This window comes from Chanos chanos, chromosome 3, assembly GCF_902362185.1.
Source record: "Chanos chanos chromosome 3, fChaCha1.1, whole genome shotgun sequence".
NCBI classification, from domain to species: domain Eukaryota; kingdom Metazoa; phylum Chordata; class Actinopteri; order Gonorynchiformes; family Chanidae; genus Chanos; species Chanos chanos.
In genome coordinates this window covers 6,169,538-6,196,515 of record NC_044497.1, presented here as the reverse complement: position 1 = coordinate 6,196,515, position 26,978 = coordinate 6,169,538, and the positions used below count along the sequence as shown (strand labels likewise).

Sequence of the window (26,978 nt, the reverse complement as noted above, 5' to 3'; positions counted from 1 at the left end):
CATGACGTCTGTGGGTGAAGTGAAGGAGGGGACCACAGTGACACTGACCTGCTCTGTTGATGCTCCATGTCCAAAATTTGTCCCTGTCCTCTCCTGGTCTCCTCCACTAACAACAGGGGAACCTTTAACTCAGTTCAGGCAGAACGTGGACAAAACCACCTCACTTTTCTCAAATCTGACCCTCACTGTCTCATACACTCATCACATGATCAACATCTCCTGCAACGTAACTTATCCAACTGAGAGACAGAATTATACCAGTGCTGAGACAACCATGATTCGAGTTGTGTGTAAGTGTTTTTCAAATGTAACTTGTCATGAGAAATGAACGACATGGATCCACACACACACACACACACACACACACACACACACATACACACACACACACACACACACACACACACACACACATAACTGTCAAAGTGCTAACACTTTTCTTTTACTGCTTTTCTTTCCAAAGTCTCCCCAAAGGAAACTAAAGCCACTATTGAGCCTCCTCATCCTGTCCCAGTGGGCAGTAATGTGTCTTTATCGTGCCAAAGCCAAGCCAATCCCACAGTGGACAACTACACCTGGTACAGAGAAGGAGAGCAGACACCAAAGGGCTTTGGAAGCAGGATAATTGTGAATGTGACTGCTGAGGATCAGGGACAGTACTACTGCCAAGCTACAAACACACAGGGTTCCCAGAACTCACCTTCTGTCCTGCTGGCCATAGAGAGTGAGTTTAGTGCACTGATTATATTTGACTTAGAAACACAACATACTGACACACAGAAATGACATTAACTAAAGGGCTGAAGAACTGTCAGAAATAAAGGAAGATAACACAAAGTGATACTATATAGTACACTATAGTGACACTACTGGATAAAAAAGATTAAAAATACAAATGGTATTTTCACTGTATTTGAGACAAACACACACACATACACACACACAGAAAAATGATAGATTAGATTGATTGGTTTGGGGTGACTGTGTGTTTCTTGTAATATGAGAATACCAGAAGAATCTGTAAAATAAGGATAGAAAACAAATGGTGGTATTATGCTTGTATCTGAAAGGGAAAAAATCAGTTAGACTGATTGGTTGATATGTTAATCTTGTACTTTGTCATAACCCTTTTCCCATGTTCCCCTGCGGTTGACTGCAGTCGTGTTTGAAGTGGTTCTGTGTTTTGTGTAATTCGATAAGATTTTATTGTGTTTACAGGACAGCCTGAGTCAAAAGTGATGATGTCCATTCGCCACGCTGGAGGAGCAGCAGTTCTACTTCTGCTCTGTGTGATAATCGTCTTGGACATAAGGCAAATGCAGTTCTCTTCTCTTTCATTGCCTCAGAGTCTCAGTAGAAACCCATGTAAATTTACACACATACAGTATGTGTAATAATAAAACCCATATGTAAGACTCAAACATCTGTGTTGTATTCAGAGATTTGAGGCCAGGATTAAAGTGTTTTGCTACTCGCCTGTGATAACGATGAACTAGTCAGAGAAGTGTTATGGTGTACAGCCAGAGTGAGGTAATGGTATCAGGCTGACTAATATCTCAACATTGTCTCTGGATGACATCACTGTTAGGGTCAAAATTAGATACAACAGCCAAGCTAACATGGCTAATCGAGCATGGTAAAGTGTTTAGTACAAATACTTTCAGTCTGTCATGCAATACTAATTACAGTTGATCTAATAAAAGGTACTGCATAGAACCCACTTAACAAAACACAGACTTTATCTTAATTACAAACTGAGGTACACTGAAAACAGACAAATAGCAATTAAAAAGAATAGAAAAGAGCCAGAGAGACAAGAAGCATCTAAATGTTTAATATCTGATCTATGTCTCAGAGGGACACAATCCAAAAAGTCTGATGTGAAGCAAGAGGAAAATCCAAGCCAGGTAAAATGGCTCCACTCCATTTTCTACTGATGTATTCATTTATTTACTAAGTGGCTGTCAAACTTATTGTGTACACCTTTCACCCAAAATTAATTTACAATATCATCTGTGTGATTTTTAATCACATATTTACATGGGATGCATCTGTTTTGAGGCACAGTGTAGTACAGAGTGAGATTCACAATCACGAATGAGACACACGAGGACTGTTCCTCTGTTGGCCACTAGAGGGAGCCATGGCACACCAGAAGTCCACAGAGGACGTGCTTGTCTGTTGCCGTTAGCTGCACTGTGTCTTGTTTATTTAGATGTGTTTAAGCATTGCCTTTGTGATGTTATGCTGCTCAGTCTTTGAGTTTAAGCTAGGCAGATTTGATTACTTTCCCCCGTAACCCCAGCTGGGTTTGGACCTTTTTTTTTTTGCTTTAATTTAGGACTTTTATTTGTGTTCATGTGTTTTGGACCTTTGCATGAGTTTTTGCTAAAACATTCTGCCAATGTTTTTCAAAGACTTGAAGACCTGATCAGGAACCTGAAGCTGGATCGGAGAGAGAATACATAGAGGTGAGAATTGTCATAGAGTGCGAGACCACTTGGAACTACCATAGAAAAAGAGGATCTCTCCACCCAGTACTCAAGTAAACAAGAAAAACAGCACCGTTTTCTCTTTTTCTTCTTTTTGGGAGGGGATGGTGGCGCACAATGCCATTTTGTAATGCAAAATTTCACAGTGACGGATAGCCTATGAATTGTTTGTGGGTAGGCTATTTTTGCCTTAGAGCTCAATGTTTTGTTTAATTATTTATTTTTGTTTCTTTGTTTGTTTTACACATCAAGATGTAATAGAGGACAGTGTTAATGTAAATCTACAGATCTGATTAAAACGTTTTGTGTTCACTGTCAGTTTTTAAAGTGTATTGATTGATGCTCTTTCTTGTTGTGTTGCCCATGGTAAGTCCATTATCCAAAAGTCCACAGTAAATCAGTCAGCCCAGTTAGTATGAACTCAACATTCAAAGAACATCTCTGATGTAGTGTAGTGAGGTCATGGTATTCCAGAACCTACAGGTAATCTAGAGCCTTGTTTCAAAATAGAATTAAAAACTGGATGCTCTTCCAAGGAAATGTTGCCCACATGTTGGAAAACCTGAAAAAGACTATCCAATGTGTTCCTTTAAAATTCAGTGTCTCTTATCTTTGTTATGCATATGTGTTTTTAGTATGTGGAATTTGTTTTTGAACAAGTTCATCATTTTTAATTTTAAATGTATGTTCTGCTACCTCCTGTACTGTCAGTATGTAATTTATTTGTAAGAAGATGCTGAGTTATATTAAGAGTTATATAATGAGTTATGTAAGTGTTTAAATACCTTCCACTAAAAGAACATCAGATCATGTGGTTGACACTCGGGGAAAAATTATTTTAAATAAAGAGAAATGCATTTACCTCCTTTTATATGGTGAGATAAGTTTGTCAAGTTTGTACTTTTGTAAGGGTTGCCTGTAGGTGTATATATGTGTAAGCGGCGATCTCCTCTCATTATTCTGGAGGATTTTGTGAGGTGAAACCATGTCTCCCTGTCTAATTATTTATTCCCTGTATTATCAGGATCCTAACACCTGTTGCACCACAATGTGGGACCCGTAACATAACTGTAGGCATGATGAAAACGGAAGATGCTAACAGTTCTTCTAAATGGTGTTTTTACTGGTCAAACTGCTGTTCATACCCCATCTTATTTAGGCTGATTTCACTGTAGTTCACTGTCGACAATAACTGTTGAGTGTACAGTTTGGACAGAGAAGAACGTTGAAATCTAGGGAGACAACCGGTTCAAAAATACCTCCAGTCTTACTCATAAGAGCTCCAGGCACAGATCAACACATTACATTACATTAAAGTCCAACATTTCATAAACAAATGAAGTATCTCTTTCAGTTGTCAAGGATTGAACACAACATCACACTAGGAATTTACCACTTCACACTTCTCACACTGTCTCAGTTCTTTCTTCACATTTCTCTTCTCATCGCAGTAAAAATATGACTTTTTTTAACCCTTTTTTGTCTTGTTATGACTATCTATCTATCTATCTATCTATCTATCTATCTATCTATCTATCTATCTATCTATCTATCTATCTTTATGTAGTTTTAATAAACATTGTAGTGGTGTTGTTCCTGCTGAGTTTGATGTTTGCTACTGCAAGGCTTCACGGCTAACGCTGCTCAGAGGACCAGGGGCAAGTTTTGTTTTTAATACAGCACAATTATTAACCAGAGTGTACATGCAGCAGTCAGTCATCTGCAGGGCGGAATGAACTGGTAGCCTAACACCTTATCATACGGTTTTCATGTTAAAACAAATGGATGATTGTTCCGAGATAGATCTTTCCTGCATGATCTTACATACACCACTGTAACTGTCGAGAAGACAAGATCCTGCAGCCCACCACCGATACTGAGGGTGGGGAGGCTGGTTTAAATTAAGTAGTTGACTCACCAGTAGCACGGATGTCTCGCATGGACTGCACAGCTGTCAAGCCAAGTTTTATACCCGGCCAATAATTTGCAGCCATATTTGCAGAATTATTCAGATACACCACAACCACTGTATCGGAAAATTTCGTCAGACACTTCAATAAAAAACGTGACCGACAATTTATGTCATAATTCAGTTTATTTCTCAATTCCATAGTTTTGATTTGATGGCATTTGGTTTATTTCTCATTGTTAGTAGCAAAAGTTGAGTAAAGATACAGGCGAATAATAAATATTAAACTGCAACAGCCAAATTTAAGGGGTTTTAAATAAGCAAATAAATGGTGTAGGTGTGAGAGGCGGTGAATTGTAAGGGGAAGTAAGATCCATCTGTATGAAAATGTATTCAATCATCACTAGAAGTGTTTTTAGCATTCTCAAAGGGTTTATTTCCAGGATTGTTGAAAAAATAAAAGTCTGGAATATGTAATTTTTCATAATAGAGAAGACAAAAACAAAGCAAAACATTAATGCTGTCTTTGTCTGTTTTAATACAGCTACACATTTATAACACTACACACATACATATATATCCACCTATCCATACATACACACAAACGTATAAAACTATTTGAGTAACAGAACTTCAAATGACTCAAGTAATATTAATGTTAATCAAACGCATTGTACATCACATTGCTTGTTGACTTTTGATGAACCCTTTAATGGTGACATGTTGCAACACAGAGAGTTATAGAGAGAGGAAGTGGTGGAGGTTACCAAGTGACTTAGTGAAACATGCACTCACAAAAAAAAAGAGAAAAGAAAAGGAAAAGAAAGAAAGAAAGAAAGAAAGAAAGAAAGAAAGAAAGAAAGAAAGAAAGAAAGAAAGAAAGAAAGAAAGAAAGAAAGAAAGAGAACTGCCTCTCTGTGGGCCAATGAAAAAAGCTGCTACACTCATAACTGACATTTATTTTATTGTTTTTATTTATAAGTGTAAGCTAATATCAGTGAATTCATGGAATTTAATCTGTCAGTTCTGAAGATTCTGAGTCTACTGAATTCCAGCTGAGGTTTACAGGCCCTGAATGTCCCTGGTGTAAATATGATTGTAATCTGAACAGAGTGAGGGGTCATCCAAGACTCCATACAAACCCAGATTAATGACCTTCATTTGTCCTCTTCAGACATCTTACATGGATCATCAGTCTGTATAATCTAATAGCACAATCAGGGTGGAAAAGATCTGTACATTTAGGTCCACCCTGTGGGGGAGTTGTCTTTACTGTCACGTGACAATTCAAACGGGTCTGACAAAACACAGCAGATCAGAGAACTTCTCTATTTCTCCCTCAATGCCCTGCGGTAAGACTTTCCACTCTCTATTTAAATGCACTCACACACAGAATTTTAGTTACATTTTGATATTTTTTAAAGGTTTGAAAAAAATTAGAGCTGAACCCTTATCTCCCAACATCATTCTTAACAGGATGATTAGACCACGGATGATTGATCACAGAATTGATAAAAATGATTAATCTGTAAAGTAAGGATAACAGTTATGATGTTAAAAATCAAAGGTTAACGAAATATATTCCATGTTTTTTGTTGATCATGATGAATGATGATGTAGTTGAAACAGCATGGTTAATGACCAATGTATGCTTCCTCTGCATATCACAGAATTATGAAGATGATAATTTATCTGAAGATAATAAAAAAATTTCGTATGTGTGTGTGTGTTCATATCTAGTGTTCATCTTGGACTGATCATTATGCTCAGCATCCAGATTCTGCTTATCTTTAGCTGCCTGCTACTGACTGGTTATTCAAACGGTGAGTTTCTACTGACTGGTTATTCAAATGGTGAATTTCTTGTGAGTTCCTTGTGCAGCTTCTAACAGATACAGTGGACAAACTACGAAAACACAAACTCTCTAAATTACGCTTGTGTATTTGATCTGCAGTCTTGTAAAAAAGGAAAGTAATTATGTTCTGTGCTCCCCTATTCAGTGAGGAAGTGACTAAATAAGAGGACTTGGAGAAGACACTTGATCTGTGAAAGATGTGTAATAATTTAATTTGCTGTTTTGTATGTTACAGAGTTCTACAACATTTCTCTGCCGGGGGAAATTAACGCGTTGGCTGGGTCTTGTGTGCAGATTCCATGTTCATTTTACATCTCTGACTTCAGTGGCAAACTGAGAAAATCGTCTAATACTGTTCATGGTGTGTGGATTAAACATAAATCACAGTTTAAAGACAATCCGCCGGTTTTCAATGGCACTACGAACTTGACCAGAGGATTTCGCCTGATTGAGTTAGTGGGAAACCTGTCTCAGAGCAACTGCACCACAGTCTTCCATGGCCTCGGACTTAATCATTCAGATTTGTATTTCTTCAGAATTGAGATGCCGCAGTTTAAAGTAACATTTAACAAGGAGACACTAAGAAACAGACCTTTAAGAATCATTGTTACAGGTAAGAGAGAAATTGCCACAGTGCTTATGCCGTTAATGAATAAATTCTTTTCCATTCATCACAAAAAGTCCTTGCACATCAAATTAAAAATTTGGCAAAACACTATCTGACACACCACAAGTGGGAAAAGTGGAGTCAGGTGCTAATGCAATAAAGATTTCCTTTCAGGAAGGAATGCTTCCCCAAATAAGAAGGCTGTGTTGTGTCTGCTGTTTTTTTAGACTCTCCTCAGAAACCAAACATGACGTCTGTGGGTGAAGTGAAGGAGGGGACCACAGTGACACTGACCTGCTCTGTTGATGTTCCATGTCCAAAATTTGTCCCTGTCCTCTCCTGGTCTTCTCCACTAACAACAGGGGAACCTTTAACTCAGTTCAGGCAGAACGTGGACAAAACCACCTCACTTTTCTCAAATCTAACTTTCACTGTCTCATACACTCATCACATGATCAACATCTCCCGCAACGTAACTTATCCAACAGAGAGTGGGAGTTATACCAGTGCTGAGACAACCATGATTCGAGTTGTGTGTAAGTGTTTGTTTTTTAAGTGGAACTTGACATGAGAATTGATCAACATAGATGCAAACACACACACACACACACACACACACACACACACACACACATAACTGTCAAAGTGCTAACATGTTTTCTTTTACTGCTTTTCTTTCCTCCTCCAAAGTCTCCCCAAAGGAAACTAAAGCCACTATTGAGTCTCCTCATCCTGTTCCAGTGGGCAGTAATGTGTCTTTATCGTGCCAAAGCCAAGCCAATCCCACAGTGGACAACTACACCTGGTACAGAGAAGGAGAGCGGACACCAAAGGGCTTTGGAAGCAGGATAACTGTAAATGTGACTGCTGAGGATCAGGGAAAGTACTACTGCCAAGCTACAAACACACAGGGTTCCCAGAACTCACCTTCTGTCCTGCTGACCATAGAGGGTGAGTTTGGTGCACTGACTATATCTGACTTAGAAACACAACACACTGACACACAGTAGTTAAAGGGCTGAAGAACTGTCAGAAACAAAGGAAGATAACACAAAGTGACACTTCAAACCCAGAATGGAGAATCTGTAAAATTAGAATACAGAACAAATTTTGGTATTATGCTTATATCTGAAAGGAAAGAAAATAATCAATCAGACTGATTGATTGATATGTTACCGTGGTAGTGTGTCATAACCTTTTCCCATGTTCTGCTGTCGTTGACTTCTTCATGTTCCACAGCGGTTGACTGCTGTTATCGCCCATTGTTTGAAATAGTTCTGTGTTTCTTGTAACTCAATAAGACCTTGTGTTTACAGGACAGCCTGAGCCAAAGTCAAAAGTGATGATGTACATTGGCTATGCTGGAGGAGCAGCAGTTCTACTTCTGCTTTGTGTGCTGATCGTCTGTGTCATAAGGCAAATGCACTTCTCATCTCTTTCATTGCCTCAGTGGAAATCGCTCTGTAGAACACTGTACAAATGTCCACACATATATGTGGACAAGTTAAGCTTACTTCAACTCAGTGTAGTATTCAGACATCCAGGTCAGGATTTAAGCATTTCACTACTCGACTGTGATAACGATGAACTAGTCAGAGAAGAATTATGGTGTACAGCTAAAGTCAGGGGAAATGATGTCAGATTGACTAATGTTTTCATATTGTCTCTGGATGACATCATTAGCAGAGCCACAATTATACACAACAGCCCAGCTCTGGTCTGTTTACCAAGAGGGACATGACCTGTTTTGTTTTAACTTAAGAACTTTTTTAAGTTTGGTAAGAGGAAAAGCAAATCAGAGATACATGGGACTTCACCATTTATCCTCTTCTTTTTAGTTTGTATCGTGTACATCAGTTACAGAACTGAAATGACAGATACAGATAACCAGAATAGAAAAGTACCAGTGAGGCAAGAAACAGCTAAATGTTTAATGTCTCATTTATTTCTCAGAGGGAAAAAATCCAAAAAGTCTGATATGAAGAAGGAGAAAAATCCAAGTCAGGTAAAATGGCTCCACATTTTCTATTGGTGTACACAGTTATGTACTAGATAGCTGTCAAACTTAATGTTTCTGTTTGTTTTGAAGGAGGGGGGAAATCCTAGCCAGGTAAGATGCTTCCACCACAAGTGGCTCAACCACTATTGTATACACCTGTCACTCAAACTAATTTTATGACATCAACTGCCTGTTTCTTTAAATCATGTATTTATATTTAATGCATCTGTTTTGAAGCAGAGTGAAGAACAGAATGAGATCCACTATGGTGAGGTAGACTTCTCTAAACGCCAGACCAAAAACACATCTGGACCGAACCAGAAACCTGAAGTTGGATCAGAGACAGAGTACGCAGAGGTAAAGGGGTTGCAGACTAAGAGACCGCCTGAAACTGGCAGAGAAAAAGAGGACATCTACTCCGTAGTGAAGAAAACATGATTTGACACAATTCTGTTTGTAATAGAAAATTTAACAGTGACATATAGCCTATGATCTATTTTTGGGTATTGTTGTCTTAAAGTCTAATGTTTTATTAACCAAACCAAGCAAAACAAAACAAAACCGAACCAAACCAAACCAAACCAAACAAAAGAAAAGAAAAGAAAAGAAAAGAAAAGAAAAGAAAAGAAAAGAAAAGAAAAGAAAACAAAACAAAACAAAACAAAACAAAAAACAGTGAAGTGAACCTGTTTAAGACAGGACCCATACAGATTGACTTTCTGAAGAGCACACACACACACACACACACACACACACATGCACACGCACACGCATTACACACACACATTCACTTGTTCGACTGCCTTCACAATTCTTTTTCATTAAGTCTTTGGATTTAGGAAACAAGTTTACAAGTTGTATTTAGTTTTGAATGTTTGTTCTGCTATCTCCTATCCTCTCAGTATTAATTTGTATTTATAATTAATATTTTAAGTCCTTTCACCAAGAGGTTATGGTTGAAACTCAGGGGAGAAATTATTTCTAAGAAAGAGAAATACTTTCACTTCCTTTTTTGTGGTGCAGTAAGTTTGTCAAGTTTGTACTTTGATGAAAACGGAAACATTGTCAACATATTTTTTTTAGAAATGAAAACATGCAAAATCCATATGGTAAATAAATCTCGAGGTGGATTTGAAAATGGAAAAAGGCTATTTCTGTGTCTTGTTTCACCTGTTTTGAGTGGTTTCTTTGACTCATTTTCAGTTTGTTGGGTCACCCAACCATACAGCCTGCTGTCTCCACGTGTGGTGGAGAATGCTCCTCCAGTACCAGTGAATGCAGTGGCCATGTTTAGAGGTAGTGAACGCAGCTCAGGCCTGACTCCTCCCCCAGCCAATGCCCTAATAAGGGTTAGACTATATAAAGCACCTGGTGGTACATGCTCACCCTTTTGCTCCTGTCCCTGTGAGTCTGCATTGGCTTATGGTGGGCGGTGTTCCAGTACTACAGTTTGTGCCGATTGCTTACACACTGGAAGTGAATGCCTTGACAAAAGCACCAAAACCGTAACTTTTCCAACCATGTCTTAAACAAAGGCACCACAACTACAAACACATGTTCTGCTTTGCGCTCTGTTTGCAATTCTGTAACACACTGTTTGCAAAACACTACACACCGTTTCCTACATTGGACACATTGTTCACGAATGAACCTCTTGCAATCATTGGGAAAACACTTCTATCAGAAATGCAAAACATAGCTGAAATTGGCAACACCCAAACATACATATGAAAACACTTGCACGGTAATTAAACACCAATCAGTCTGAGCCTTAGCGCTACAAATAGACCTCAGGTAAGCTTTCGGTGGGGGTGGGGGCTCCTGCAAGGAGTCTGCTAGGTGTTCTCCATCACCATATCACCCTAGGTCGCTACAACACAGCACACATAATCACATTTCTGGATGTACTACATACTTGCACTGGACAGACCAGAGCAGCCCAGGTTTGTTGTGATCTGGGATAATGTTAGTTTCCACCAGGCTGCTCTGGTCTGAGACTGGTTCACCAACAACAATAACTTCACAGTTGTATACTTGCCCCCTTACTCCCCATTTCTCAGTCCTACTGAGGAATTCTTTTCGGCTTGGCTTTGGAAAGTGTATGACCACCAACCACATGCCCGCCTGCCTCTTCTGCAAGCAATGGAAGAGGTATGTGGAGACACTGAGGTGGGGTCAGTCCAGGGTTGGATACTGCACGCAAAGCGATAGTTTCCCTGTTGCCCAGCCAGGGATGACATTACTTGTGATGTGAACGAGGTGATGTGGCCAGACCCTAACAGAGGGCGGGATCCATAAACCATCCACCTCATCCCTTACAATTCCATAAATACAAATTTTTGTTTATCATTGCACTGTAATTTTACTGTTATTATTTTTGAGTTTAGCGTAACATATTGTATTGGTTACTGTACTGCAATTCTATTTTTCTTTGTGTTTTCTTGTTGTTGTAAAAACCTACAATGGCAAAAAAAAATAAGCTGTATATACTTTTCCTCTGAAGCTTTTCTTTTTTGTGTGTTCATTGAAATGAGAGTAGATGTACTGTACTGGAACAATCTTTCACAGGAGCCTGTATAAGAAAATTAAAAAAGTATACGAAATACTAAAGACAGAAGTGCTTTGTATAAAGTACATCAGCGTGTTGTTGCTGCTTTCAAAGAGTAATTCAAATGGTGCATGTGTGCATCATTTTGTCGCAAAAATGCCATTTTGAAAAAGGATTGTTAGGTTTTGATTGCAGAGTTTCTTTTTGACATAGAAGTGAGATGTTTGTCTCGAATGTGTCTCATTCGCTTGTGTGTAGAGTTTTGACACAATGAGCGAAATTCCGCAATGAGTGTGTAAACAATCATAAAAAACTGTAACCCCTTGGTTTGACCCGCTGGCTGGGCATGTTGAACAATTGTTGTCTGCCCATCCACAAGTGGCCTCGGTTCAGTTTTCTTAGTTTAGTTTCTGTTGGACTGGCAGTTTATGTGGTTTAGGGTTTAACTACCGTTTTAGGTTTTGTAATAAGGCCTTTCAAGTTAAATTTGTAAAAGTGCTGTATTTATACCCATACACTCATGGTTTCTGTCATTTGGGTTATTTTATTTATTTATATTTTTTTCCCAGCAACTCCACTCCTTGTTCTTTTGATCAATTTGTTCAGTTCAATAAAACATTTGACTTTGAAAAAGCGTCTCTGTCTCATATCAGTAACGAGTCTGTGTGCTTTATTGGTCTCCAAACCAATACTCGAGGTTCTTGGGACAGTATGTCCCGGGGCGTGAGTCCCAAGGTGGCGTAGTCTGTCTTCTCTCCATTCTCGCCTTATTGCCCCTCGCCACACAGGCGTAGAATCTCAGAAAACCGTGTGAGAAGCCGAGAAGACCTTTTTTTACTGTGATCGCATTGATTTCATATTCTGTCATTGCCTCCTCCTTGATCTGAACTTGGCCTGTTCGGTCAACCGCTGTTCTTGGATTGTATTTTGGATTTTGGTGAGACTCCTTTTTATTAAACTTCACGAACCATGCAGTTGGATCCTATGAACCAGTCATTACAGAAGCACTGGTGATTGCTGTAATTGCGTTACTATCTTTGCTTGTTCGCTTGACCCTAACACATGTCAGCAGTGAGAGATTGGGTTGGAGATATTGAACTATGTCCTGAAAACGGATGTACTGTCTGCAGACTTCTGTGGCTCTCTGATTAAAAATGCATGTGTTCATAAACTATATGATTATGAAATCATGAACTTACTCATTGTACAGTGGTTGTGTTGCAGTGTTACTCACTATGCCTGAATATAAAATAGACACAAACTATATCACACTGACACTTTCCTATTACTTCTGACCAGTTTTTTTTTCATTAAAGTTTTTCATCTCTGAGCTTACATCTAAACACATTAGTTTTAACAGATTTTATAATTTGTGTGTGTTGACGTAAGTACCAGAGACAGTCAAGTTGAGGTCCTTTATTCAATATCATCTCCAATAATAAAGACATTTTCACATTCCTTTGCTGAGAAACATGTTCAGCAACCTTTGGTCCAGAAATCTTCAGTTTAGTTTAAGTGTAAACTTAATCTCATTGAGGTTCATTACAAAAAAAACAATTCGTTTTGAACTAGAATATAATTAAAACATTGTATTGGTTGACTGCTGGTGTCTTCCCTGAAGGTGTCCTTCATGTGTCCCAGGTTCTTGGTTTGGTTGGAGGAGGACCATAAACAGATAAACTGCATTACCGTTAAAACACAATGTGAAATCTAACCTCTCTGTAATCCCACTTTTCAGCAGCATGAGACTAACAGAGCTACACTAAAGTCCTTTCAACCTCTCAACACTTACAGCTGGAATCATCAATAGATTTGCTTTGCTTTGAATGGGGAAGGTTAAATTTTCACTCAGAAACAGATTACAGTCAGTTGAGCAAACAGTGTGACAAACCTCACAGTGGGAGAATTAGGTCGTTTTTTTTTCACCCTGTGTTTTGGGTTATGTATCAGTCACACTATTTCCAAATGGTTATTTTGTCCTGTTTGCCAGTGAAAACAGAACCTCCCCAATCTTTATCCTGAGGTAACTCCTGACCAATCACAGGTGACATGTTCTAGTGTCTAGATGTTCTAGTGTCTAATTGCTGATGCTTTGGCTGATAGCTTGTAAACATTCGATTGAGTTTTAAAATCTGTCGTGAAATGTAAGTAAGGCACTGAGGCACTGATTAAGTTAAATTATCTAATGCCTAACCCACTCATTAACAGTGAGGGCGTGCTGTTCCCGAGTTTTACTTGAAAATGTCACAGTGTGTCACTGTTTATTTTTTTTAAAACATAAATTCAATTCAGGCTTTGCTTTTCCCATTACAGAGTTCTTCAACCCGCAATGACACTCAGTTAAAAAGTACCAACCCCCTCCCATCCCAATCCCAACCCCTCTGTCTCAGGTCCCACCCCCACAATGCAGACCCCCACACTGCAGCGTCAGTGTAATGTAGTGTTCATCGTTTATTCTTTTTTTTCTTCTTTTCATTCGCCTCTCTGTGGCTTTCTTTATTTTCTCTCTCCATCCCTCAATCCCTCACTCTCTCCTCCAGTGCTCTCAGCTCTGCCTCCACCTGGGCAGGGAGGTCAGACCCCACCTGCTGGGTGAAGTAAGATCGGAGCTCCTGGGCCTCTTTCTGCCAGAAGGGTTTTGGCAGATCGAACAGGGCTCCCATATCCACCTTGCCTCCCAGGCCTGTCACATCGATGGCGCCCTCTTGTGGTACCCATCCGACGATGCTCTTTTTCGCAGCCTCGTCCTCTCGGCTACGTTCGCAACGGCGGAAGATCCACTCCAGCACGCGGGCGTTCTCACCAAAACCCGGCCACAGGAAGGAGCCGTTCTTCGGGTCTTTTCGGAACCAGTTAACGTGGAAAATCTTCGGCAGCTGGGTGGGGCCTTTGCGTGTTTCCATGCTCAGCCAGTGGGCGAGGTAGTCGCCGAAGTTATAGCCGAAAAACGGCCGCATGGCGAACGGGTCGTGCATGATCACCTTGCCTGTGGAACAAGGAATAAAAACAGAACAGTCTGACAAAACGCTCCCCATTAAACAGAGACAAGGTTACCACCTTCTCAGATTATCTCCACTCCAGACGTAGAACAGATCCAATGAAAGCATTAGCCCTCACAACCATTAATTATGGTTAATGTTTCATTGATATTTAAGGACTAATTGTCCAACTGAACTCTAATGATGATAAACCAGTCCTGGTCGTGTGGCTAATGATGCCACAGACAACTTCTGTGGTTTTCTGCGGTTATGCACTTCAACAGTATCAACCACGGCACAGGCCTGCTGATTTCACTTCCCTGAATAAGGTTTCCATGTAATGGATGTAGTGTTGCCTGGTAAACCGTACTGAAAAAGTACTGCGGTACTAGTGTTTTGAAAACGGTACAATACCAGCATTTTGAAAAAAAAAATCAATACTTTTATCATGCGAACGGCTATTTGAACTGGCTAATAGAAATCTGTCTCTGTAAACACAACGCTGACTGCGGTGATGTTGCAATAGCGGTGTGTGTGACGTTGCAGGAAACAACCCTGACAACCCTGAGTTTGTAACATGAGCCACAGCATAAAGTGAGTTGGGAGCAACGGTAGAGAGAGCGGAGACGTGCAGAGACGGAAGCGGCTTCAGCAACACCTGAACATCGACAAAGAGGGGGCCCGAAGTGGAGTATGGGGATACTTCGGCTTTCAAGCGGACAAAAAAGGGTGAGCCCCTAAACACAGCAGCACCGCTGTGCAAGCGCTGTTTTACAGTGTGTCTCGAGAAGGGAGGCAACACGTCAAACCTGTTTAATACATATAAATCTATTCTGAATTTTGACAAAGAAAAGGTCAGAATTAAGATAAGGATCAACGGCTGAGTTGACAGTAGTTACACAGCCAAGACTTAGGATGGGTTAGAGGTAACTGAACAGTTTGAGATCATGCTGCGATTTCAATTAACACGGATTATTGTCATTTTACATAGAATGCCATTGCTTTAATTTATGTTTTTTTCCTTCTAAAAATATTTTCTGTTTTTTTCTTATATTAATAAAAAAAACCAACGATTTTGAAATTCCATGTTCTGTCGTCTATTCTTCCATTACTTTTCCTGATGTTTTAGGTTTTTGCTGTGGTATTGCTTTGGTATCGGTATTGAGATATTTAAGCAGGTATTGTATCGAAGTCATAATTCTGGTATCGTGACAACACTAAATGGATGAGTAATATCTTTACGTAACGTATAAAATACTCAATGGAAATAATGACTTTTCATGAAAGTGATGCTGTTTCTACTAGAGCTTTGCGTCCTATAATCACACATATAAGATGACATTCTCAGGCTACCAAACGACATCTATGTTCACCTTTATGCTCTGCAGCCGCTGTGGACTCTGACCTCATGGAAGCACCAACAAACACACCATGACGCCAGTTAAATGTCTCATAAACCAGTGGCACTCCTGAGAGAGAGAGAGAGAGAGAGAGAGACAGAGAGAACACTCAACACAGAAGGAATAAACCATTTTTCTTATTTATCTATGATGTTCTGTTCTATTTTTCAAGATGAAGACAAAGTTAATTACAGTCTAAAGAGATTAGACGTAAAGAATGAGAGAGAGAGAGGGAGAGAGAGAGAGGAATACAGACACAGAGAGAAAGATCATTATCAAAGTTCTCTAGAAAGTATTGTTATGCTAATTATCTAGTAGCACCAAAATCAAATCACAGAACATATTGAAAACACAGTGGGAATAACAAAGAAACGTGATAAAAAAATCGAAATGATCAAAATGTTCATGGTTACTGTGTTGATTACACGTCTCTCCTGACACTCTGTCAGTCAAACGACTCCACGAGAGAAGCCTTCACACATCAGAAAAAAACTGTCACTTTGACATCTGACACGCTTCACACATCATTCACAGCGGAAAAAAGTGCTGCATTATTTTTCTGTTCAAAATAGTTTTATTCTGTGGAGAAATGCATGTTATAGGCCCAAATTCAAAGATCTTTTATCGTTGTCAATGTATAAATCTCATGAATTCATATTTTTTAATGTTTAAAGACTTATTGAACAATAATGTGCTGAGCTGCAAATTCAAAATGTTCTATTTATCAACATCATATCATTCTAAATGTATTAGAGTAAATGTATTGAAGCATGACACTATAAATGGCTGGGTGGGTTTCATGACTGGACGATCTCGTGTGAACTGTGGAAGTGAACAAAATCTCTGAGTTAATTTTTTTTTTGTTTTGCCTGGACACCTTACCTTCTGGCCTCCTGCCCCCAAATATGATGGCATCAATGGGCACACCCTCATCGCTCTCCCACAGGGGGTCTATGATCGGGCACTGGGCGGCTGGAGCACAGAACCTGGAGTTTGGGTGGGCGCACAGTGTGGGGTCTCCTACAAAACACAGCAGGGGCAGCATGCCACTCTTATAGCAGTCACTGTTTATATCTATTATAATAAATCACAGAGATGTATTATTGGGCTATGTGTTTATGTAGAATGGGACTTGTATTAAACTGTTATGTGAAACTGATGGGATTTTTTATGTGACAGTGACTGTTAATTGAGTTGTATCTTTGGTTAGGGGCAGTGTAACAGGGAGTAGGCACTGCAAAGAAAAGAGCCAGAAGACACTGTGAAATACTGAAACCTCACCAGTACTGGGTGATAGTCACACACACACACACACACACAGTCACACACACACACAGTCACACACACATACACTCATGCTCTGTCAGTGACATGTCTTCTTAATAATGTTACAGTGTGTTTTTTGTCCCTAAGATATCATTTGTCTAGATACAACACAGCAATTACACCCATTTAAAATGAACTTTCAGACTTTTTATATTGTCCCAAACTTAGTGCAGGACAATATATATGCTTTCAGAGTTAATTTAAATTGAATATTTCCAATCAAAGTCTAAATTCTCTGCTTGTCTCAAGTGAACGATGAATATCTGAGGGCACAAACACACACACTCACACGCACATCTTGGAAAAAGATTCAGGGCCAGGGCTTTGGTGCCAAATCAGCCCACCAGGTGGTGCTGTTTCCACTCACTTACCGTGTTTCCAGGATTTCCCGTGCCAGTCTGTCAGTGTGATGCCCGGAGCTGGAGGGTCCAGACCTTCCCACCACACCCCCCCATCGCTGGTCTCACCCACGTTTGTAAACACTGTGTTTTTAGCGATGGTTGCCATGGCGTGAGGGTTGGTCTTTAAGGATGTGCCGGGGGCTACGCCAAAGAAACCGTTCTCTGGGTTGATGGCCCTGAGTTTTCCTGAGAGAAACCAACAAACAGGTCAATATATAATGTCACTAATGTAAGAGACATGTTTGTTTTCTTTTTATTGTTGTTTGTATGCAATAAATACAGGTAATATACCCTGTATGTCCTGCAATGCCTTCAGTGTTAAGATAGCACAAAGCCAATTTAGAAAACAATACACAACTTAAAAATACCAGTGAAGAAGAGGAAGTACTTCATTTGTCACACACACATTGGGCAGTGAGCAGTGAAATACAGCCTCTGCATTTAAACCATCCTAACACCAGTGAGCACACACACACTAGAGGTGTGAGCACACACACACACACTAGAGGAGTGAGCACACACACACACACACTTGAGGAGTGAGCGCACACACACACACACACACACTATGAGCTAGGAGCAGTGGACAGCCACCAACGCCACCGGAGCAACTCCAGGTCTTCTTGCCGGTGCCTTGATCAAGGTCACTGACATGAGTACTAATCCTAGCATACATGTCCTTGTTTTATAAAACAATATAGTATTACAAATACCCTGTGTAGAGCCTAAACACTGAACCTAGAGGATATAGTTGTATAATAAGTGAAACATGATTGGGTATTACTCTATGTGTGTGACACAGTAGTTATAACAGTGGTACTGTTGTAACATTGGAGTAGCGTTACGGTTGTTTTACGGTTGTTTGGTGTTGCGGTAGTCTGTCAGACGGTGCCTCTCAAAGATGCCTTTGTCTCACCTTGACTGTCGAACTTCATCCAGGCGATGTCGTCTCCCACGCACTCCACCTTCCAGCCGGGCAGCGCGGGCTTCATCATGGCCAGGTTGGTCTTACCACACGCGCTGGGAAACGCGGCAGCCACGTACCGCTTCACTCCCTGAGGGTTAGTGATTCCCAGGATCTGAGAGAGAGAGAGAGAGAGAAAGAAAGAAAGATAGAAGGATTACATTTAACCAGTGAAGGAGTAATGGAGTAAACCAGATCCTACTCATTACAGGCCGGTGAGATTTTCAGTGTTCAGCAAAGTTCAGATTTATTTTTGAAGCAGAAGAAATACAGAGAAGTTGTAATCCCAACTAATTATACCCTTGATGATTATAATCTCCTGTAGGCCAAATATAACAGTTTAGAATTACGTTCTGAACTTAACAATATTTATATATATAATCTCTCGGTTCCTCTCTGTGGGACATGTCTTGGATTCGAGTCTCTCACCAGCATGTGTTCGGCCAGCCAGCCTTCGTCTTTGGCTATTCGAGAAGCAATACGCAGGGCAAAACATTTCTTGCCCAGGAGAGAGTTCCCACCGTAACCACTGCCAAAGGACAGAATCTGTCTGGTGTCTGGCAGATGAGAGATCAGAACCTTGTCTGGATTACAGGGCCATGAGTTGACCAGTGGTGCTGAAAGAGAGAAAGATAAATAGATGGAGAAAGAGACAGTAGAGAGAGAGAGAGAGAGAGACAGAGAGAGAATGACAGAGAGATCATTTTGCACATCCACCTTAGCGTCAGTAACAGGTGGTAAGAGGATTCAAAAAGTACCCTCTTCAAAACTAACTTTTTCAGTATGTAACAGTTAACAGATACATTGTTTGCCTTATTGCGTAAACTGCTTGAGAAAAAAAACCTGGTACAATGAGCGAGGGGTAATGAAAAAATTCTCACGAATAGTCACATACATACTGAGGAAGATGTGAAAATACCTTTGAGGGGCAGCGGTCTGCCTAGAGAATGCTGACATCGTACAAACTCCGCCCCCTCCGCCAGCTTCTTCAAGACAGGCGTGCCCATGCGAGTCATAATGCCCATGCTGGCCACCACATACGGCGAGTCGGTCACCTGCACGCCGAACTTCGCTAAAGACGAGTTCACTGGTCCCATACTGAACGGGATGACGTACATCGTCCGGCCTGGCAGAGAGAGAGAGAGGGAGACAGAGAAAGAGAGAGAGAGGGAGACAGAGAGAGAGAGGGAGACAGAGAGAGATAGGGAGAGAGAGATATGCATAGAGAGGGGAGAGACAGGGTGGGGGGTGTACAGGGAGAAGGGGGAGGCAAGAGATTGGATATATGGGTCGTCTGTGTGTGAAGCATTTACCACCTTTTCTAGTCCCTATATTGCTGACAGTTTAGTGAATTGGTATCAGGTGACATGAGTATATGGAACTAACTAACTGTCTCTCTCTCTCTCACACACACACACACACACACACACAAAGACGTACCTTCCATGCAGCCAGGGAAGCGGTCCTCTCTGGCCTTCTGGAAGTCACTCTCACTCATCCAGCTGCCCAGCTGACTCTTGGCCCCTCCGCTGGGGATAGGGATGGTGTCTCTCTGCTCCTTAGTAACAATCACCGTCTTACTCTCCACACGAGCAACATCCTTAGGATCTGTTCTGGCCAACCAGCTACACACAGCAAAAACACAGACACTCATCAGTACAGATTCAGTTACGTGTCATAAAGTACACATGACACCTATGGTACAGCAATACATGAACACAGGTGGTTTTTGGATGGACGGATGGATGGATGGATGGATGGATGGACGGGCAGAAACAGAAGCATAGGTAGACAGACTGAGAGATGGACAGAGAGATGGACAGACAGATGGACAGACAGATAGATAGATAGATAGATAGATAGATAGATAGATAGATAGATAGATAGATAGATAGATAGATGGGTAGATGGGTAGATGGGTAGATAGGTAGGTAGGTAGGCAGATGGATAGACAGATAGATAAACTGTTTTGAAGTGTTTGCAGTGAGAAACCCAGTAAATGACAGTTATGACGACAGGTTTACACAGAAAGAACACAGTGATGCCTTGCGCCTCACGCTGGTCATTTTATTGTACTGCAGTCAGGGCACAAACAGAAGAGGCCACTGCAGAGACACTGCAGCAGTAGCATCCACTGAAGTAGAGCTTTCATTCTCACCACTCACCAGTTCTCGTACTTGGGCAGTTTTTTAACCATGCCCTCTTTCTCCAGACCCGCCAGGATGTTTGCCGTTTCCTCGGGCGTTCCCGTCACCACGTGCACTTTCGCGGGTTTACACTCATTTGCCGCGGCAGACACAAAGTCTGACACGGCCGGGGGAAGAGACGGGACGGAGGCGAGGGAGCGGACCCCGACCGCGGCAGTCCCCACACCGCCTCGCCTGAGGAGGAACCACAGAGGAGTGAATCAGAGGCAGTCAAACACAGCGACACCTGCTGGAGTATTGAGTTAGTCAGATGAATATGCACGTCCATTCCGACAACAGCGATGAAACAGGGCTGCTGGGGAAAGCCAAGCTACGCACGAAGGACAGCCAGTGACCCTTTACCATGCTCCAGACCCTGTCACATAGCCCGTGCACATCTGCTATGAGTCCCTCCCACTGGTCGCTTAGCGATCAGTCAACCAATTAAAATTCATCATGCCGAGTAGTACACAGTGCAGTCAGGGTCCTCCGCTTCCTTTATTGCACGTTACAAATACGGCTTCTCTTAGTCCACTCTGTGAGTCTATCTGCTGTCATGATATTAAAGTCTGCGAGGGTCAACATTTGGGACCAGTCCGGCGGTGAACTGATTACTTCTCTAAGCAATATATTTACATGACCATATAATCACTGCTGCAACTAACGAGTGTAATTAAACAGTCAGTTAGGAGAGCAGCGCAGTCAGGAACAGAGCCACACTTGGAGAAAGGGGGAAAAAAAAAACCAAAAATGATCCCTGTGGTGAATATTACATACATTTGGCACATACATTACGGCATATGTATTACACACTCTATAGGGACTAAATCTATACGTTCACTGCGCCTGCCAGGTTCAGGGAAAGTGATGAGTCGTAATATTATGTAACATAGTTGGTGTAGAGAAAACTACTGGAACTGTAATAAGCATAGTAGCGGACCTCTCTGAGAGGCTTGATCACAACAAACACAACAATAGAACAACTGAGCAGTAGAACAACAGTAGTAAAAATGAAACTCTTATTGTGAGGGTTGGTTTAAATTAACAGAGAGTTTATGGCCGGTCTTTGGAAGAGTCTGTTACGCATTAAAAGTGAAAAGAATCGGTACAAGGAAACCGAGGTGCTAACGACCTGATCATTAGCAGTTGTAATTAATTCATTACGTGTAAATTATGCACGAGGACGATTCGCATGGTCATATGACACAGGAGAAAGGAACTTTGTTTCTCTTTGAACCTCTTCACAAGGTTATCAGTGACGAGATCACTAGAATACAGGATCAATAAAACCATTCAATCACAATGGAAAAGTGGCCAGCTGATATCATATTGACAACTGATATCATACTGACAAGATTAAAAAAAAAAAAAGAAGTCAGCAGTTCTTCACAACACGTGCACCGGGAACAATCTCTCTCTCTCTCTCTCTCTCTCACTCTCTCTCTCTCTTTCTGTCTGTCTCTCTCTCTCTTTCTCTTTCTCCTTCTCTCTTTCTCTCTCTGTCTCACTCTCCCTCTCCATATGTCTGTGTACATAAGACTGAGGAGGGTGACCGTCATTATGTCCATATGAAGAGATATACTAGAGCCACTAGACAGTTTCGACTCGTTAGAGTCATACTGTGGATCGTCAGCTTAGCCTCTGCAGTTCCAGACATTTCAGGAACACTGCCTATGGGTATTTTGAAGAGAGAATAACCCGAATGGTTCTACAGGGCACACATTGACAGACAGACATGCCTCAACTTGACTCCAAAAGTCTAAAAATATCTGGGAGACATGTGTTAGAGAGTTGGTCGAGAGGAGTCGGGTCCAATGGATTTGGAACGCCAGACCTTTCAGAGGAAAACATGAGTGCTGAGTTTAATACATAAAGAAAAAAAGAATCATTAGTGTTAAGGTGTGAGTGATGTTGATGATGCTGAAATGGGGGAGATGTGAGTGTTGTGTAAGGTGTTGAGGTAAAGTAAGTCTGTTCTCATCATTTTGACTGGCGAGAGAGGCCGTGTGACGGCTGACTACAGAAGTCATTCAGTCTATGGTTCACATCCTGCTGATAGCCATCGAGTCAAACTTTGTTTACAAAGAAGTAGACTCCTCTTCAGTTGGAGAGGATGCTAGAGAGGAACGAACACACACACACACATACGCACACACACTTTCATACAAGAACACATACACGTACAATATCAATCAAGACCATCATGTTTATGAGAGGCAGTGACTTAAAAGAAGACAGGAAACTGGTTTGGGCTGTCCGTTGTCTTAGAGACGACACGACCACAGTAACATTCCAACCCCGGGCTGATTACACGATGCTTTCAAATAGCGTTTTGTCGCTTCCGCTTCTGACTGAAGATCTGTAGCACATGTGAATCATTTAGAACACACAGCCCATTGATTATGACATAAATGACCAGCATGCAGCACCGGTTTCAAGCTAATTTGGGCAATTCTGGCCGTAAGTGACCCTGTAAGCAGAGGAGATGTCTTTTGGAACTTTAGGGCCCCCTATCACCTTTTAACATATCCAATGTTCACAGAAGATATCCTGCAACACAGCTTAGCTTTGAGTGAGTGACCCCCACCCACCCATCCCCCCATGCACATGCCCCCCCCCCCCCCCCCCCCCCCAACCCCACCATCCCAAATACATTGCTGTTGGTTGCAGATGGATCAAGAAAGTCAATGAGCAAAAAAAAAAAAAAGACCTTTTAACAGTTTGAAAGAAGACAGAAACCGCACCTCTCTACACAGCATGCACACGTCAAACCAACTTGCGTCATCAGTGGCACAAAGCCAAGCCCCGTTCACTGTTCACAGTATCAAAATAAAATGACAGAAAGAAGAACAATGTTGTTTAACTGCAGTGTAAGTATGCAAAAAGAACAGAGACAAAAACAAAGAGAGAGAGAGAGAGAGACTGGATAAAAGGAAAAAGGAAAAAGGAGGAGTAAAGGTTAACAGAGTAAAGTTCAACCCTAGTCTTTGAGGAACACGATATTCTAGTCTCCCAAATGACAAAAAAAACAGGCCAGAAATCATCTGAGACCAATGCAGCTTGATCGCACTCAAAACGCTATTCCTTATTAGGCCAATTATTCGACTCATAAGGTCGGGGAGGAAGAGTGTGACTCGCGACCAGTCAAACTTGTGACCGAAATTACGGAGACGGGGGTCGTTCGGAGGGAGACGGCCGCTGGGTTCCTGCTGCTTCTCCAATCGCTCTGTCCTTTCAATCTCTTTCACGAAACTGCCTTTCTTTCATTATCCTCCTCTCCTTTCTTTCTCTTACCCTCCCCCGACACAATCTTTTCATCCGCCCCACAACACCTCCTCCCTTGCCACTTCTAAGAGTATATGTTAAAGCACTTTGCCCTGGTCTCAGGGCAATCAAAGGCCCCTCCTCAATGACACTTTATTTCCAGTGTTGCGGGGGGACATTAAAACACTTTTTGCAGTCTCAGCGCTGAGTTCAAGATATCTACGTTATATTCCCGTGACTGGGAGACGGCTATGTCGTGTGGGGAGTCTGTGTGTTTGGGCTATGCTGGGCCTCCCTAGTGTGTTTTACTGGGCTGGAGAACTGGGTGAAGGCATGACAGAAGTCTGAGAACAAAGATAAGTCTGTCAATGTATCAGAGTTTGACCCCTGTACTCTCTCTCGCTCCCTCTCTCTCTCTCTCCCTCCCTCTCTCTCACTCCCTCTCTCTTTCTCTGTCTCTCTCTCTCTCTCTCTCTCTCTCACTCCCTCTCTCTTTCTCTCTCTCTCTCTCCCTCTCTCTCTCCCTCACTCCCTCTCTTTCTCTCTCTCTCTCCCTCTCTTTCTCTCTCTCTCTCTCTCTCTCTCTCTCACTCCCCCTCTTTCTCTCTCTCTCTCTCTCTCTCTCTCCCTCTCTCTCTCCCTCACTCCCTCTCTTTCTCTCTCTCTCTCTCTCTTCTCATCAGTACTGCTGAGCTTTGCTCTGTGTCGATCCTCCTGTGCTGGAACATAGCACGCCTCCAAGCAAACCGACCAATCAAACGTCATCCCAGGCAAACACTCCCACTAAAGCCCTGAATGCTTCGGGTTAATATCCTCAATGATCACAGTCAATAATACAGCTATACGCACGTAACGCATGCACACACATGTACATGCAAGATATAGTAATGTCATTTGCTTAGTGAGACAGCAGTGTGCAAACACTGTCAGACACACACACAAACACACACATACACATGCATGCATGCACACTCATCTTAGTATCCTTCCCTGAACACACCTGATATACATATGTAAGCACTTGATAGCAAAAAACAAACACTCTTTTCCCAAACACAAAATCATGCTGGATGTTGAGGGAGATTTCAGTATTATGCATTCATTCTGATTATAATTACTTCACGTCACCGGGCCACGTAGCTTCTCCCCCCTGCAACAGAGAACGAGTAGAAAAGTATGTAGAATAACTTGCACGTGCACATGAGAATTCCTTGAATGTATCCGCCTTTGTCATTGGCTTTCGCAACCTCCTTAACAATCTTTCACTCTTTCACACACACGTACGCACACACACTAGTATCCTTCTGGTTCTCCACACAGCACTTGTTTATTGAGTATCGCTAAAACCTGTAGTGCTTAATGCACAGGTGTAACTGAAAAATGCCACATGGTGATAATCATTAAGACCTAGTGTACATTCTTCCGATGCATAATTCAGTTCCACACATAATTAGCTGTAGTTTCAAAAATGCGCCAGGAATTTAGGAAGAAAAAAAATTCGGTATCTTCTCGGCGTCTTTGTTCCCAACCGTTTATGGAACTTTGTGTTCTGTTCTTTGATTTGTTGTTGTTGCTGTTGTTGTTGTTGTTTGTCAGTGCTCACATATAAAATACAGCGCTTCACATGAACACAGGACATGTTCATATGATCACGCTAAGTGTTCACTTCTACTCTCAGACAATAAAACCATTTCAGAGAATCGCTCTGTGATTTGGTGGCGTTGTTGAGTACATGTTTCCAAAGCTAAAAGTCCTTTCACAGTCTCTCTGCCACCCCACAGCCGGATGCGGACTATCAAATAGATTTTTCCAACCTTCGGCTGTCGGCAATACAACCGAGGAGTCAGACAACCCTCACCGTAAAATTTTCTCTGTCCCTCATTGCAGTGATGGCTAAACCTAAAGATGTTTTCACAAATTCATATGACATATTCCCCCCTATTTTGGGTAAACGTCTATGTTGCGTATTACGTGTTGTTTGTCATTTAAGAAGGACCTTTTCAGAGGGATGATTAAATGGGATTACTTCCAAGTGGAATATACTCAACGAGATACTGACTGTAACTGGCTGTAATATTCATTATAAAATTTGTATTGTTAAATTGCACATCACGTTGCCTTTCATCAGGTCAGCGCTCAGATGGCAGCTACAACAAAAACATAAACTGCCTGTAATCTTAAACTGTAACAACTGGAAGTAGCGTTTATCCTACTGGCTGTTTAAACAGACATCGAGAACACGGTGTGCGTCGCAGACAGGGAGAGAGCCATACACTGCGTACACTCTGTTCCACGAGGACAAGGCTGAGGAAATGGATGACAGTTTACAAAACAGCAAAAGAAAAAAAATAAATAACTCACCTTCGCAGAACTCCCAGCAGAAGACACGACATCTCTGTTGCACTACTCAAGTAAATAAAATAATTTAAAGATGAAAAATAAAAAAAACTAAAACAAAACTTTTTAAAAAAAAAAAAAAAAGGTGTCCGAAAAAGGTTACTGAATGCGTTTGAATGCACTTCAGAACCAATCACTTCTCATATCTGATCGGTCTGTGAGGTGGGACTCAAATGTTGAGGTTACGATGCCTCACGTAAACGTCCAGTGAGAGAACCTTGCACCTAAACACGTGTAGCTTATCACAAACGCACACACCCCGGCGCAGATCCTATTGCGTTACCCTATCAGCCCAGTCTGGAGTATTCGCTTTGTCGTTCAGATGAGACATGCGAAAGTACAGTCTCCTTTGTCTAACACGTTGAGCGCTCAGGTCATAAATTACAGTAACTATTTGTGCAGCAACTTCTGTCAATAAGCAGCCTATCCTTGGGCACGAGCCAAACATAAGGTCAGTAAGTTACCGAAGCGATTCAAGTAGCTGCACGATCAATAAATTACGACAAGAAGAGAGAGAGAGAAAAAAACTAGCTCTTGCATCTCGGTCAAAAACCTTTGAGTTAGGTCTGCTCAAACAATTTTCTGAATCTTGCAATTTCCAATGCTTGTCTGTTTTCTCTGTCGCCTTCCAAAAGCCTACATCACCGTAAAG

The 26,978-nt window shown here is 41.4% G+C and overlaps 1 protein-coding gene across 2 annotated transcripts; it reads right to left on the bottom strand.

The window, feature by feature from the left end:
• Nucleotides 1-13,926: 13,926 nt before the first annotated feature.
• pck2 (phosphoenolpyruvate carboxykinase 2 (mitochondrial)) lies at nt 13,927-26,322 on the bottom strand. Of its 2 annotated transcripts, XM_030769505.1 has the most exons (10): nt 26,291-26,322; nt 20,645-20,860; nt 19,920-20,104; nt 19,399-19,605; nt 18,909-19,096; nt 18,432-18,594; nt 17,486-17,701; nt 16,671-16,808; nt 15,762-15,857; nt 14,272-14,395 (listed from the first exon to the last, which is right to left on the bottom strand). In XM_030769505.1, exons 1-10 carry the CDS (start codon nt 26,320-26,322, stop codon nt 14,388-14,390), a joined length of 1,449 nt encoding a protein of 482 aa, XP_030625365.1. In that variant the 3' UTR covers nt 14,272-14,387. The 2 variants fall into 2 exon arrangements, with proteins under 2 accessions (XP_030625364.1, XP_030625365.1); XM_030769504.1 differs by lacking the exon at nt 26,291-26,322 and having other exon boundaries at nt 13,927-14,396.
• Nucleotides 26,323-26,978: the final 656 nt, after the last annotated feature.